Below are 13,964 nucleotides of genomic sequence, written 5' to 3' on the forward strand. Positions count from 1 at the left end.
GAATTTTTATTTTCAAATGCTGCTTCTAATGTCACGATAATATGTATCGTGATATACATGTCATGATTGTATGTATGATATACACGTATGTACCAATAACAGGGAGATTTAGTTAAGGTTGATATCTGCAGGCTGCCACCCAAATTCAATTTTCTTCCCTGCTATTTTTCAAGAAGTAATTAGGAAAGAAACCCCATCTGAGCTGACCGAGTCTGCTATTGTAGGCTCTTTGCTGTCCACTCAGGGTTCTCAATTAGCTCCGGTGTTGTTATAATCACTGGACGTGTTTTCAAACAACTCCCAGTTAATAACTGTTGGGATGAAGAGTCATTTTCTCACTGTCGATGAGACTGTGCACGCTCATGCTTGCTGTGATGTTTTGACAATGATTCATTAACCAATAATAAGCCCCAATTGGACCCATTAGGCATCATTGCCTTTCCTGGGATTACCTTTTATTTTGTTCCTCAATATTGTCTTTTCTTGACTTAGTTTCTGGATAAGTCCCAAGAGACTCCTTACTACACAAAACAATATCAAGAAGACAGCTGTCATTAAATTCAGCTACTTGTGAAAAAAAGAAAAAAAGGCTCCATGTAAGAGGATGTTCTTGTTGAAACTTTAGAAGAAGCACCATCAAAAGGATGCTGTACTAAGGAGAAGGCATGGCTTAAGGAGCCTTTATCTGTACTAGTTCACAGAGACCGGGCAGAATTATCCTATGCCTTTCAATGACTCATATAACATTTGGTCAAATGCATCCTCTCCAGCTCCTTCCTGTCTCCCTCATGATATCACTCAAGTCTAAATCTCCTTCCTTTCTTCCTTGCTTCTATTCTTTCATTCTGGCAAGCAACTGCCTTGTTTTGTCAAAATTCAAGGATTCCCTAGGTGGTGATATTTTCAGTTTGTGTGTGTGTGTGTGTGTGTGTGTGTGTGTGTGTGTGTGTGTGTGTGTGTGTGTGCTCGAGTGCACGCGCGTTAATGTCACAGTGCTCATGTGGCAGAGGATTACATTCAGGGGTCAGTTTTCTGCTTCCACCATGGGCTTCAGGGGTTGAACTCTGGTTGCCTGGCTTGTGTGGCACTCACCTTTACCTGTGGAGCCTCTTGCCAGCCCTCCATGTGTTCTAATAGAAGACTTTGATGCCATGTTGATACTGATATGGGTTGGTCCACGTGGCTGACTTCCAATAGGCAGGTTCTTTTTTTCTTTTTTTTGAGTTTCTGAAGCAAATGCTATAAAATTAATCACTTAGGTTTATGAAATCAATGTTGGGCTACGTAAAGAAGGAGATACAAAGCGTTTGTCCTTCACTGTACCTGGACCGTGGTGGCCTAGTGACATTCCACTGAACCTTAACATTGTGAGGTATCTTGAGGCCACGGGAAGGTCCATAGGATTCATTCTTTGACTTCAACCCCAGACTTTCAGCAACGATTTTATTTATTTGACTGAACTATTTTAGATGTCATTTGGCCCTGAATAAAGAATTTTGATGTCCTAGGGCAGCGGTTCTCACCCTTCCCAATTCTGTGACCCTTCAATACGGTTCCTCATGTTGTGGTGACCCCCCCAACCATAATATTCGTTTCGTTGTAATGTAAATATCTGATATGCGACCCCTATGGAAAAGAGTTGTGACCTACAGGTTGAGAACCCCCCCCCCCCAGGGTCTTACGTGCTGGCTGGGTAAAGCTTGGCCTTGGGAGGAAATAGTGTTTGTGGTCTGCCAATTCATTTCACCTGCTTCGGCTCAGCATTGGCTCCTGAAGTGTGGAGGTGGTGGGAGGATTTGAAACTCCTAACAACATCCTCTGCCCACAAGGAAATGAGTTTCTCTCCCATCAACTCTGCTTTCAGCTCTAAGAGGCGGTTTCTTGTGGGCAGCTTTTGTTCCTCTCATGACATATGCAGCACACATACCACACGAACGCGAATTTCTAAGGCTAATCCTTATACCGCACGTATAGATTTGCCCTAGGTGGTGAAAATGACTCATTTCTGGACATACTCAAGGAAGGACGCAATGTCCAGGAAGGAGGTAAATGTTAGTCCTTGGGTAAGTGTGTTCTTGCTCTTTTGAGACAGACTCTCACTGTTTAGATGAGGCTAGCCTCCAACCTGAAACACACCCCCACCCTCCCTGCCTCAACTTCCCAAGTGCTGAGATTACAAACACATGTGACCACTGCTGGCTCTTTAGTCATTTTAAGACTGGAACTCTTGATAATGCTTCAAAAGAGAAAAATAAAAAAGAGTATGAATCTTCACGCTCAGAGCAGACTCTGAAGTGCATGCATTGATAGTATCTGAAGAGAGCCACAAGCATGACAAGATGCCCAGGAAATTCATAGGTGTGGAGTCGATGGCTTTGACCATAAAGTGATCTGAGGTGGGCTTCCCTGGACTTGCAGGATCTGTGACTAATGTCTTAGTGTTCTGTTAGATTGAAATTAGAACTCCCCCCCTCATTTCAATATGCACATCTAGACATATCTTTAAATAACAGACTTTTTTGAAACTTGAAAGCTGAAGTATTACTTTGGACATGTTACCTCAGTGACCAGGTCAGCCAAACTCAAGTTAGGAAAACCTGAAGTCTGTGCACTCTGTGGAAGAAGGGCAGAGGTAGTTCAACAAACCAGAAGATCCAATATAAACCAGTGGCTTTATTGTCTAGCTCTCTATTAGCCCCAATTCTAACAGGTTTGAAAATAAATAAAAATATGTATTTTTATATCCAGAAGGGTCAAGATGTCCGGTGTCTGACTGGGCCCCACACTAACTTCTGCAGAGAGCAGATGGCGGGGGTGGGGTGGGGGGTGGGGGGTGGGCAGGTGACAGTGCCAGGTTACCACTCAGCGTAGATGGAATTGTTTGGTTTCTGTTCTCCGTGTCCCTTTCATGGCGGCTTTGATCCCCACCAAATGCTGTCTAGACGATGTGAAGGACTTTGAAAGCGGCCACAGCCTGCTTTTCCCTCTCGTGCCTGCTCTGCAGGATCTCCAGCAGGGAGATTTCCGGCAAGCTTCCTTCTCGTTCACCCTTCCTCGACTTCTTATTCTTCTTTGCTGCTTGATCAGTCAGATTTGGTGGTTTGGGTTTGGGGATGGTCTTAGCGTATTCCAAAGCCTGAGGGCAGAGAAAGAAAAACATCATTTAAAGTGGGAAGTTGGTCTTAGGAGAGGTTTATGAGAGAGATGGAGATCACTGTACTGTAGGCAGAAATGGCAACTGAATGGAAGATGCAGATCACACATTATAATGCATAGTTTAAACAAAACAAATTAGCCACTGGACAGCCTGCTGTGGAGTGAAGAGGAGCTGGTTTAGACAGCTGTTATGTTACTCAGATGCTTTTACCGTGACAGATTCTTTTAAGTGTTTGCAAACAGATTTCTCATGTGTTTATTTGGCCAACTCTCTGAGAGTCTTGCTAAAACCAAACTTCTAACAAGCCTTTCTGCCCAGAGTGGACTTGTAGCTGAAGGACTCAGAGACTGAAGCCCCATCACTGTAGGTGATGAAAACTCACCTTTGTTCATGACATCCCCTTGTTCTTGGAAAGAAAAGTGGGTATTTTTAAGTGTATCTATAGAAGATAGATGTTGAAATGTAGGGCTTTTTTTTTTAATTGATGCCAAATTTTTTTTTTTTTTTTTTTTTTTTTTTTTTTTTTTTTTTTTTTTTTTGGGTTTTCGAGACAGGGTTTCTCTGTGTAGCTTTGCGCCTTTCCTGGAACTCGCTTTGGAGACCAGGCTGGCCTCGAACTCACAGAGATCCGCCTGGCTCTGCCTCCCGAGTGCTGGGATTAAAGGCGTGCGCCACCACCGCCCGGCTGATGCCAAATTTTAAAGGTTAAGTTATGATAAAAATGAGGCCAGTTGGGCTAGGGATGCTGTTCAATGACAGAGCCTTTACCTACATGTACATGGCCCTTGGTTCTGTTAGGATGGAAGGAGAGGTGGGGAGGAACAAAGGGAGTGGAGAGAGAGAGAGAGAGAGAGAGAGAGAGAGAGAGAGAGAGAGAGAGAATTAAACATGACTTATACTGGTTCTGCATTTTTAAGCTTCTGTTGCTAGATTTATGTGTATGAGTACTTTGCTTGCAGACATGTCTGTGTACCACGTACATGCCTAGTGCCCTCAGAGGTCAGAGGAGGGTCCTTTGGAACTGGAGTTGCAGACAGTTGTGAGCCACCACATGGGTGTTGGGAACCAAACCTGGGTCCTCTGTAAAAACTGTAAGTGCTCTTAACCACTGAGCCACCTCTCCAGCCCCAACCTTTGTATTTTAATAAGAATTTATTGACAGCTGAAATGGGAATGGACAGTATTTTCAAGTATCAGAGACGGGGGGGGGGGGGGGGGGGGGGGGGGGGGGGGGCAGGGGGGGTTGGGGAATAAACACCCAAACATGAAATGTTCATGTTCTGAAAGCATGTAAGAGAAAGGTATGGGAATTCTCAAGAGATCTGTCACCATGAACATCTGCATGAAAATGTGACGGGTTGGAGAGGGAAGGAAATGGTGCCGTGGACACTCGGGGAGGAAAATGGAGTTGTCAAGGTCTGAGGAGGAATAAATGTGACGGTGGGTGAGAGAGAGCACGCGGCACACGTTCCTAAGGGCACCAAAGGAGAGCACATTCCTCCTGCAAGGAGTCCCCATGGCTGTGTAGGACTGAACGGATCAGCTGAGGCAGGGCGCAGTGTGTCTCCACAGCACACGTTTCACTCCCATCCTGACTCTTCGTTAGATGACGCCTGAGAGGACAGACATTCTGCATTGCTTTAAGTCCCCACCCTCCCCCAACGGAGGAACCCATGCACTCTCTCTGGAAAAGCACAGAGAAATGAACTTAAAAGAAACAATGAGGGATTTATTTATTTATTTATTTTGCATGAACAACAAGAGCATGCTAATTTCCTCAAAAGTTGTTTAATTATAAAGGATGAAATCAATAGTTAACCCAGACCGCTAACTCCTGATGAGAAATCACTTTGCTATTTTGACATGTGACAAAACCAAGACAACATACTGACCTAACAGGAGTGTGTGTGTGTGTGTGTGTGTGTGTGTGTGTGTGTGTGTGTGTGTGTTTATGTCAGTATTTGTGGATAACATGTAAGTGCAGAAATGGTGGTTACTATACATCTTCTATGTTCCAAACTCCAACCGCCCCCCCCCCCCCCCCCACACACACACACACCAGATAGGGTTTCTCTGTGTTAACAGCCCTAGCTGTCCTGGAACTTGATTTCTAGACCAGGCTGGCCTTGAACTCACAGAAATCCACCTGCCTCTGCCTCCCCAGTGCTGGGATTAAAGGCGTGCACCACCATGCCTGGCTCCAAACACATCTTTTGAGGTTAGGTGGTGACCAAAGTATCCTTTAATTCCGACTGAAGCAGTGAATACCCCGCACGAGCTTTTTACCTTCTGCCGAGAGAGCACTGATTTCCTCTCAGTTTTTGCTGCCTGTGGTTTGGACAGGAGGGACAGTGTCTTCGTGTTGTATTCCTGAACTTGCTTCGCGTATTCTTTTTGCTGTATTAATTTTTGCATCTGCTCAGAGAAATGGAGTATAGTGAGCTAATCTCTGCTAATTCTCCCGGTGACACTGGTTTTACTGAGGTGGGCAGCCGGGGGCGGGGGCGGGGGTGGCTTGTGTAAGGTGGCAGCAGTGAACTGGTTAATGTTTCCCTGGAGAATCCACCGTGAGTGGAGCGGCACTACCGGTGTTCTCGTAACAGAGGCTAAATCCTATTCAGCCTCTTCTTTGTTGCATTTACCCAATTTATTTTCATTTTTGCTTCCAACTTTGAACTCTACTCTTTTTATGCCTGAGTGCAACTGCAGTTCAAACACATTACATGAAGATCTCCTTTCACTAGAGGAAAGAGAATAAAGTGGATGTACTTCTTAGGGGTTGGGGAACTCGTATCCTAAGTGTCTTCTCTGTGGCCACTTCAAAGTTATCAAGACAACTCTATCAGGGAGACCAACAAGCACATAGCACATGCATCCCTTTCCACATTCATGCGCCCACTCTTCTGGGGGAGGCTTTCAGATCTAACTGAAAGGCAGTGCATAAAATAACACAGGCTGAGAATGTTTTTTTTATTTTGTAGCAGGAATAGCTGGGTCTCTATTGTGTCAGCATGGCTGTTTCTGAGGGGTTTGGTGCTGGGGTGCCTCTTTACCCCCTACTGCTAAGGACAGGTAGAGAGCACCAAGTCTGAAAATGCCACACGCCACTTACTTTGTCTCTGACGGACTCCAAGTCAGGTCCCAGGCCTCCAAGCTTCACTTCCTTTTTCTGATAACCTTTCACCTTGGAACTCTGAAAACACAACCACAGAAACCGTTTCTTTCAGGGATCAGTGTCTCCTCCAAGAAGTCACAAGGACATAGGGAAGAAGGACAGTGAAGGCTAGAAGCCCTGGCGGAAGGTGGGTGAAGGAGCGCACTTCTCGGCAAGGGTGCCGTCTTCACGGGAGTTGCCTGTCATCGTCTATTTGGTATTTGTAGTTGTATGTGTTTTGACCTTTTCACTTCTGCGATAAAAGGAATTGAAATTCCGAAAGAATAAGCAATTTCAAGGTGACAGTTTGCTCTTTGGTAAACATTTTTAACTGAAGCATGTGTAATACAACTCTCCTCCCCAGGCAGCAGTTACCATGATGTCCAGTCGAGCAAAACCAAATGACTCCTCACAATGGCGGTCAAAATACACTGCTTCAGAAAGTCCCTGTCCAGTGGGGTGACTGCTGCCTCCCGAGACATTCACAAGACAAGCCATGTGACTGCAACTTGAAAATTTCACAGCTCGTTGTTGGAATAGTAGATAGTTTTAGGGATGGGAAAACAACGCTCGTTCATTCACAATACTCAAAGCATTTGAGCCTCAGCAAGACCCACTGAGACATTCATTTAGTTCTGTTAGTGTGATTTCGGAAACACTGAAGGGCACCTAGAATTTGACATTGTAACTCTAGCATCACACACCCGAGCAGACAGGGCCTCAGAGTGAGGCTATGATCTGAGGCTAGCCCAGATAGACCCCAAACTGCACCTTTCCACACAAAAACCGAAGCTTGGACTGGCCATTGGCCCTTGTGGGGGAACCAAATCTTTTCCTCTTTCAACTCCTCAATGAATTTAGTTCCACTTTCTGGAAAGTATGAGAGAGACACCACTGAAGGAATGGTTTCAATGACTTGTCTTAGGGTTTTCTATTGTTATGATAAAATACCATGACCAAAAGCAACCTGGGGAGGAGAGGGTTTGTTTCATCTTATTTCCACACTGCATCACTAAGGGAAGTCAGGCAGGAACTGAAGCAAAGCCATGGAGGAACGCTGCTTACCGATTCACTCTTCAGTTCTTGCTCAGTTGTTTTCTTCTATGCCCCAGGACCATCCGCCCAGGGGAGCACCACCCACAGTAAGCTGGCTCCTCCCCCATCATCTATCCATCAAGAAAACGCCCTGTGACTTGCCTACAGGCAGTCTGACGGAGGCAGTTTTCTCAACCAAAGTTCCTCTTCCCAGATATGTAGGGCTGTGTCAGATTGTCAAAAACTAACCAGAACGATAGTGGTAACTATGTTAGAGCAAAGTTAAGTTTGTGCTTAGAGTGAAAAAAATGATGGGTGCCACCTGCGTGATACTTCCTAACTGTACATCACTCTCAATTACAGAGTCTTGCGCTGAGTGTGGGGGCACACGCCTTTAATCCTAACACTGGGGTTGGGGGGTGGGGTGGAGGGGCAGAGCAGATGCATTTGTGAGTTCGAGGCCAGCCTGCTCTACTGAGTGAGTTTGAGTTCCAGGGATACACAGAGAAACTCTGTCTCGAAAACCAAAAATAAATAAATAAATAAATAAATAAATAAATAAATAAATAAATAAATAAATAAATAAATATGATTGTGGCTTGCTTTGAAAGAGTCTTACTGGATTGTAAAATTAATCTTTTTCAGAATAACCATTGAGACTCAGACTCCAAATATAACACAAAACTGAATGGTTAAAAACAAACAAACAAATCTATATAGTAAAACATTACTAATTTGATAATAAATAATCCATTGTCTTATTTGAGGAACAATGAATTCCAGTTCTCTGTGTAGAGAGAGCTCATACACATACTGGAAGCTCTCATGTGCTGATGTCTGGAAAGTGTGACACACTTTAAAGATTGACAGAGTGCTTTTATGTGTAAAACCATCAAAAATTAAAACGAAATGATTACAGGCCACACTGATAACAAGATTGGCAAGTCGTATGGCTTTGAAATCTTACACTGGTATAAACTGATGCCACCATTTAGACAAAAATTCAATCTCTGTTTGTATGTGTAGATAAAAATTCACAAGAATACAACCCAAACTGTTAAGAGGTGTAAGTAGGCTTTCCAAGAGTTTTCAGAATAATTTTGTGTATATGTGTGCATGTATTTTAAAGTTCCTGTAAATTATGTTAAGTTCTAAGATAGGCCATATACCTTTTAAAATTAATTTTTTTGTGTGTATGGTTGTTTTGCTTACATGTAGGTATGCATACAACATGTGTGCAGTGTTTGAAGAAGTCAGAAAAGGGTATTGGAGCTCCAAGAGCTGGAGATACAGATGGTTGTGAGCCATCATGTGGGTGCTGGGAACCAAACCTGGGTCCTCTGTAAGAGCAGCAAGTGCTCTTAACCACTGAGCCATCATGCCATCCTGATGGGCCATACATCTGCTGAGCCTTTTCTGAGGTACAGCTCGGCAATGATCATCAGATGAATGAAAACATTTTGTCAAATAAGTTAGAATCACTTCGTGTAAGTCCATGGCCCTAAGAATGAGCTGGGCACCCACTGTCCCAACCATCCCAACACGGTTGCTACTGACGGGTGCTGCCCTGGCTTTTCCCTTGACTCCTCCCACTGCAGAAGTCCCCGGTCCACTACAGTTAGTTGTCCTTTATCATCTGTGGGCATTTGGTTCCAGGACATCCTGTGGATACCAGTCTAGATGCTCAAGGCCCTTATCTAAAGAGCAGTATCAGCCTATAACCTGTGCACACGGCCCATATGCTTTCGTCATCTCTGGATTGTTTATACCCGGCGTGATGTAAGCACTACTCAGAGAGTCACTCTGCTGTCACAACGACTTGGAAAAAAGTCTGTTGCATTCAGTAGAGGTACACTATTTCTAGAACCCACGGATACGGGGACCGATTCTTTCCCCCCAACCTCCCCACCACAGAGCTCTGGCTGGTAAGCTATAATTGAGTTTGGTGGGTAGCAGTTACGTCTTTTTATTCCGGTTGGCGTGGCAACTGCCCTCTTGTTTTTTATGTTCTATGCCCACCCCCAGAGTGGATGGGCTCCTGCAGCTGGAGCCGCACCCCTTCAGGCAGGGGGAAAACAGGAGAATCACACAATTCTTGGTTCTGATGTTCTGAGCTGTGGAAACCCCAGTGGTAGCAACTGCCTACCCCTGGGTTAATTGTATGAAAGAAGAATGAACCCATGGTTTTGAAATTGCTGGTCACTCTGTCACCGCTGTGGAAGGCAATATTCCTAACACTCCAGGGCTTCAGTGTCGCTGTTCAGAAGGAGCAAAATAAAGTGCCACGCAGGTGCAACACTTCTGCACTTCAAGGATTAAAGGCTCTGTAAACAGAGCTGGCCCCGTTATGATGTTAAACATTTATGGTCAAAGCTCCCTCAGTGGGTCCAAGTCGAAAAATAGAGAGAAGCTAAGATTCTATTTTAAGGAAGTCTTTGTTCTGAAATCATTAAAAATAACGTTAAAATGGACAGGGCAATTATTGCTCATCGAAGGATATTCCAAAATAATATATCTTTAGGAAAACAGTCATTATCAAGATAACAGCACTATATCTGCTCGTGTCTGCTTCCTGTCCATCATATGTTTTGACATTTTTTTTTTTTGGGGGGGAGGGCTGGGTCTGGCGATGTAACCGTGGCTGTCCTTGCAATTCTTCAGCCCAGTGTTGGGATTACAGGCACATGCCACTTGTATGGTGATGTTTGGCTTGTTCGTACTCTTGTTGTTTTTAATACTAAAGATTTTTTATTTAAAAGTATTTATTTGTGTGCACACATCATTAGGCTTGTGCAGCAAGTACCCTTCTCCACTGAACCACCTTGCTGGCCCTTCTTCATATGTTTATAAAAGTATTCATATACTACACATATTTTAATTTTTTTGGTTTTTCACTTTACTTTTCTGACATCAAGTGGATTTCAAAAACGTGAATTTTAGACAAATATTCTATCATTTAGTGTCATTAAATGTTGTGTTGCTCTAAATGTTGTCCATTGAAGATCCACGGAGATAAACACTGTATGCTAGTTTGACTATTTTTGGAGATAAATTGGTGGAAGTATGACTATTGAGATCTAATAGACGTTTAAGGCCACCAATTAGCATCTCTGCTCCCACTGAACAATAAGATGGCCCCCGTTACAAACCTTGGTTACAAGGTGGGGTATTATCACACTCTCAAAATGTCAGTCATTTTTAATAGTCGAGTGAATGTAGACAACTTATCCATTCTTCTCAAAGGTACCCTCTGTGTCATGTTTTTGCAATAATTAAATTATGGTCCATTTGCCAAAGCAAAAAAAAAAAATGACAAAAAAAGGAGTCAAATAAATAAACCACCACTCATATCCAAGCCATAAATCCAATTTGCCCGAAGACAATGAGAAAGAAATGATCAGTGGGTAGAAGCCTCATCCTTAGCCCTGGTGCAGCTTAACTTTTAATCATGCTACCAGTTCACAAAGGACATGCCAGGAAGCATGGATAATTGTGTGTTGATCTTCAGCCACTCTTCTTACTAGCAACTTTAGCAAGCATCAAGGTTATTGTAAAAAAAAAAAAAAATCAGAGCCAAGGGTCTAGCATTCCATATAGACAAGGAGAGAGAGAGAGCATGTGGCCCAAATGGGCCATCCCCATGGCTGCTGATCCCTTTACAGGATGAGCACCACGACATTTCCCAGGGGATGGAGGTGGCTCCTAGGGGAGTTTGTTCCGCGTGACTGACGGTGAGAATCTTGGATCTGCTTAAGTTTGGCGCAAGTAATGAGGAGGAGCTCAGCGCTGTAATTCTGTTTGATCTCTCTCCATCTAAAGTCTTAACAGCATTGTTGAGGTGTAATGCTCATACCACAAAATTCACTCATTTAAAGCTGTCCAATTCAGTGGTTTTTAGGATAGTCACCGAATTGTGTAAGCATTGCCCAATCCAATTCTACAACATTTTCATCACTCTGAAAAAAACAAAACAGAACTCCAGGACCCGTTAATCCTCACTGTCCTTGTCCAGTCCCCACACCTCTAGCCCTAGGCAGCTAAGCTACTTAATGCTTCTTCAATAGTCTTTTACAGTCAAACAATCCTCAGATGTTATTTTCATTTACCCTTCCTTGTTTTTTTTTAAAGACTGAAAAAGCAGCACAATGTCAAAACAGTGATGATGATGATGATGATGATGATGATGATGATGATGGTGATGATGGTGATGGTAATGGTAGCTATAAGACATCAGCCCTGACAGTCTTATTAAGTCTCTGAACGCAGGGATCGAACATTGGAATATAGAGGCATGGTCTAGACAAATCCTAAGCACAGCCACTACTTGTCTTTGCGTAAGGCTCACATGGACCCAGGCTTTGTGGTTTACACCTGTAATCCTAGCATATGATAGGAGACAGGAGGACCACCATGAGTTAGAGGTCAACTTGGGCTGCAGAATGAGTGAGACCCTGTTTTTTTAAAAAAAAAAAAATCCCCAAACCGAAAAACAAAACAAACAAACAAAAAAAGCCACATACCCACTGACACCTACTGGCCTTGGCCCCTCAAACACTGGACTTTCCTGGGGGCGAGGTTTCTACTAATCATTCATCATGCTCTCTAGCAAGGTGTGTGACTGTCACTGTATAAAGAGTACACCTGAACTGAAATGACATTGGCTGATCTTTGAGGACTTGTTTCAATTCTGAAATGTTACACCCTGCTGAGGGTAAGGAGACTACACTGCAGACCTAGTCTCTAGAAAATTCCTCAGATGTGTAAGACTGAGAAAGTTACTGAAAATCAAGAGAAAAACAATGCCTTGGATGCAGGGGAGCAGCAGGCAAAGGATATGTGCTCTGTGGTCACTAAACTTAATCCAAATAAACCTCTTTTTAGGGGCAGCCAAGCAGCAAGCCCCAGATTGTCTGTGACAACAAACACCAGCTAATTATACAAGCTCAACCCTCATCTGCCAGAGAACTCTTTACTGAGCCCGTACTCAGGAAAGTGGCGGCTGGAGACAGGAGAAGTGTATCTTGATAGTTTGGCATCCCTTGTGCTGTGTTAATTTCTTAGTCTTAAGCCTGGATTTAATGACGTGGACAATGCCTTGTATTCTGAAATCACTCTCAACGGTACCGCCAGAAGAGGAAGGGGCCCCCAGGCCTATTATCTTTACAAATCCTCAAAATTTTTACCGTGACTCGGGGTGCTTCCCTTGGAAACCAAGAGCTTTGACTTGGCCAGCAAATAGGCGTGACATGGATAATGACTCCCTATGTCTGGTGACCGGACTACCTGCTGTCCTATACAAATCACTCAGTTCTAGTGACTTCAGCTTCTAGAAGGGCTTAAAGACAAAGGGTGCTCTGGTGTGCTTGTCGGATGTAGATTGAAGGTACTGGGCTGAGAAAATGGATGTGTGTGGATTGCAGCCACCCTCACAGAATTTGGGGAGGGGCGGGCAGGGGCAGGAAGTTGTCCCACTCTTCCCACCTTCCCACCACCTCAGATTGTGGTGCTATGTATTGTCACCAGGACATTTGCCTCTATCCTTTCTCAACACAAAATGAATTCAATTTGTGAAAAGGAAGGAAAGAGAAATGACATTTAATTGATGTATAATCTTTGCTAGGGAATAAGCTGAGGTTTTAGTACATGATTTCATTTAATATCACACCACACCTAAAAAAAAAAAGAAAGAAAGAATAATTCTGATTGTTTCTATGCAGAATCAGGGACTGGGGTAAGTCAGAAACTCCTCAGCCGAGAACGGTGCCTCCATAAGATGGGTCTGTAGGCAAGACTGTAGGGCATTTCCGTAATTAGTGATGGATGTGGGAGGGATCAGCCCACTATGGGTGGGGCCAGTCTTAGGCTGGTGGTCCTGGGTTCCATGAGAAAGCAAGCTGAGCAAGCCATGAGGAGCAAGCCAGTGAGCAGCATTCCTCGAGTTCCAGAGACACTAGGAGATGGGACTGGACCAAGGACTTTGGAATGACTGAGTCCACCAACTTCCTCTCAACCCTGCAGTTAAAAACCCAGTTCGCCGGGCGGTGGTGGTGCACACCTTTAATCCCAGCACTCGGGAGGCAGAGCCAGGCGGATCTCTGTGAGTTCGAGGCCAGCCTGGACTACCAAGTGAGTTCCAGGAAAGGCGCAAAGCTACACAGAGAAACCCTGTCTCGAAAAACCAAAAAAAAAAAAAAAAAAAAAAAAAAAAAAACCCAGTTCAAAAGCTTTTGTTTTTCAACTACAGGAAAGTTCTCTTCTGAGAGGCTGTGTTTGTCCATTTCTTAGGCCCTGGTGATCTATGAGCTCTGGAGTAAGCAGACATTCTCCATGTTGACAGGGAGTGTTGGTTGCCGAGGCTGATCATATGTCCCCATGGAAATGATACATAGGATGCTTGCTTCCCAGTCTGGTCTGTAAGTGTTGACTTACCTGAGAAACACTGGAAAGTGATATAGGCACTACTTTAGCACCCAGCTGCCCTGTAATCACGTTTCTCTGGGAGAAGAGGCGACCTGTGATTCCCGAAACTCAGGCCTCCTTATTTACAGTGGAAGCTAACAGCAGCACTCCCCATGCCTCAGAACCATGAGCTAAATAAACTTCTTCATAACATAACCT

The 13,964-nt window shown here is 44.0% G+C and overlaps 1 protein-coding gene across 4 annotated transcripts in view; it reads right to left on the reverse strand.

Moving 5' to 3' along the window:
* Positions 1 to 2,653: 2,653 nt before the first annotated feature.
* Positions 2,654 to 13,964, reverse strand: part of Jhy (junctional cadherin complex regulator) — a 62,446-nt gene continuing 51,135 nt past the window's right edge. For 3 of the 4 annotated variants that reach the window (XM_052757287.1, XM_052757303.1, XM_052757296.1), the window contains exons 7-9: positions 6,270 to 6,350; positions 5,444 to 5,572; positions 2,654 to 3,136 (exon numbers count right to left, since the gene is read on the reverse strand). In XM_052757287.1, the coding sequence (XP_052613247.1) occupies positions 2,939 to 3,136; positions 5,444 to 5,572; positions 6,270 to 6,350 (408 nt within the window). In that variant the 3' untranslated portion in view covers positions 2,654 to 2,938. The remainder of the gene's footprint in view (positions 3,137 to 5,443; positions 5,573 to 6,269; positions 6,351 to 13,964) is intronic. The other variant, XM_052757313.1, reaches the window with a different exon arrangement.

This window comes from Peromyscus californicus, unplaced genomic scaffold (genome assembly GCF_007827085.1).
Source record: "Peromyscus californicus insignis strain IS unplaced genomic scaffold, ASM782708v3 Scaffold_11__1_contigs__length_118956290, whole genome shotgun sequence".
NCBI lineage: Eukaryota > Metazoa > Chordata > Mammalia > Rodentia > Cricetidae > Peromyscus > Peromyscus californicus.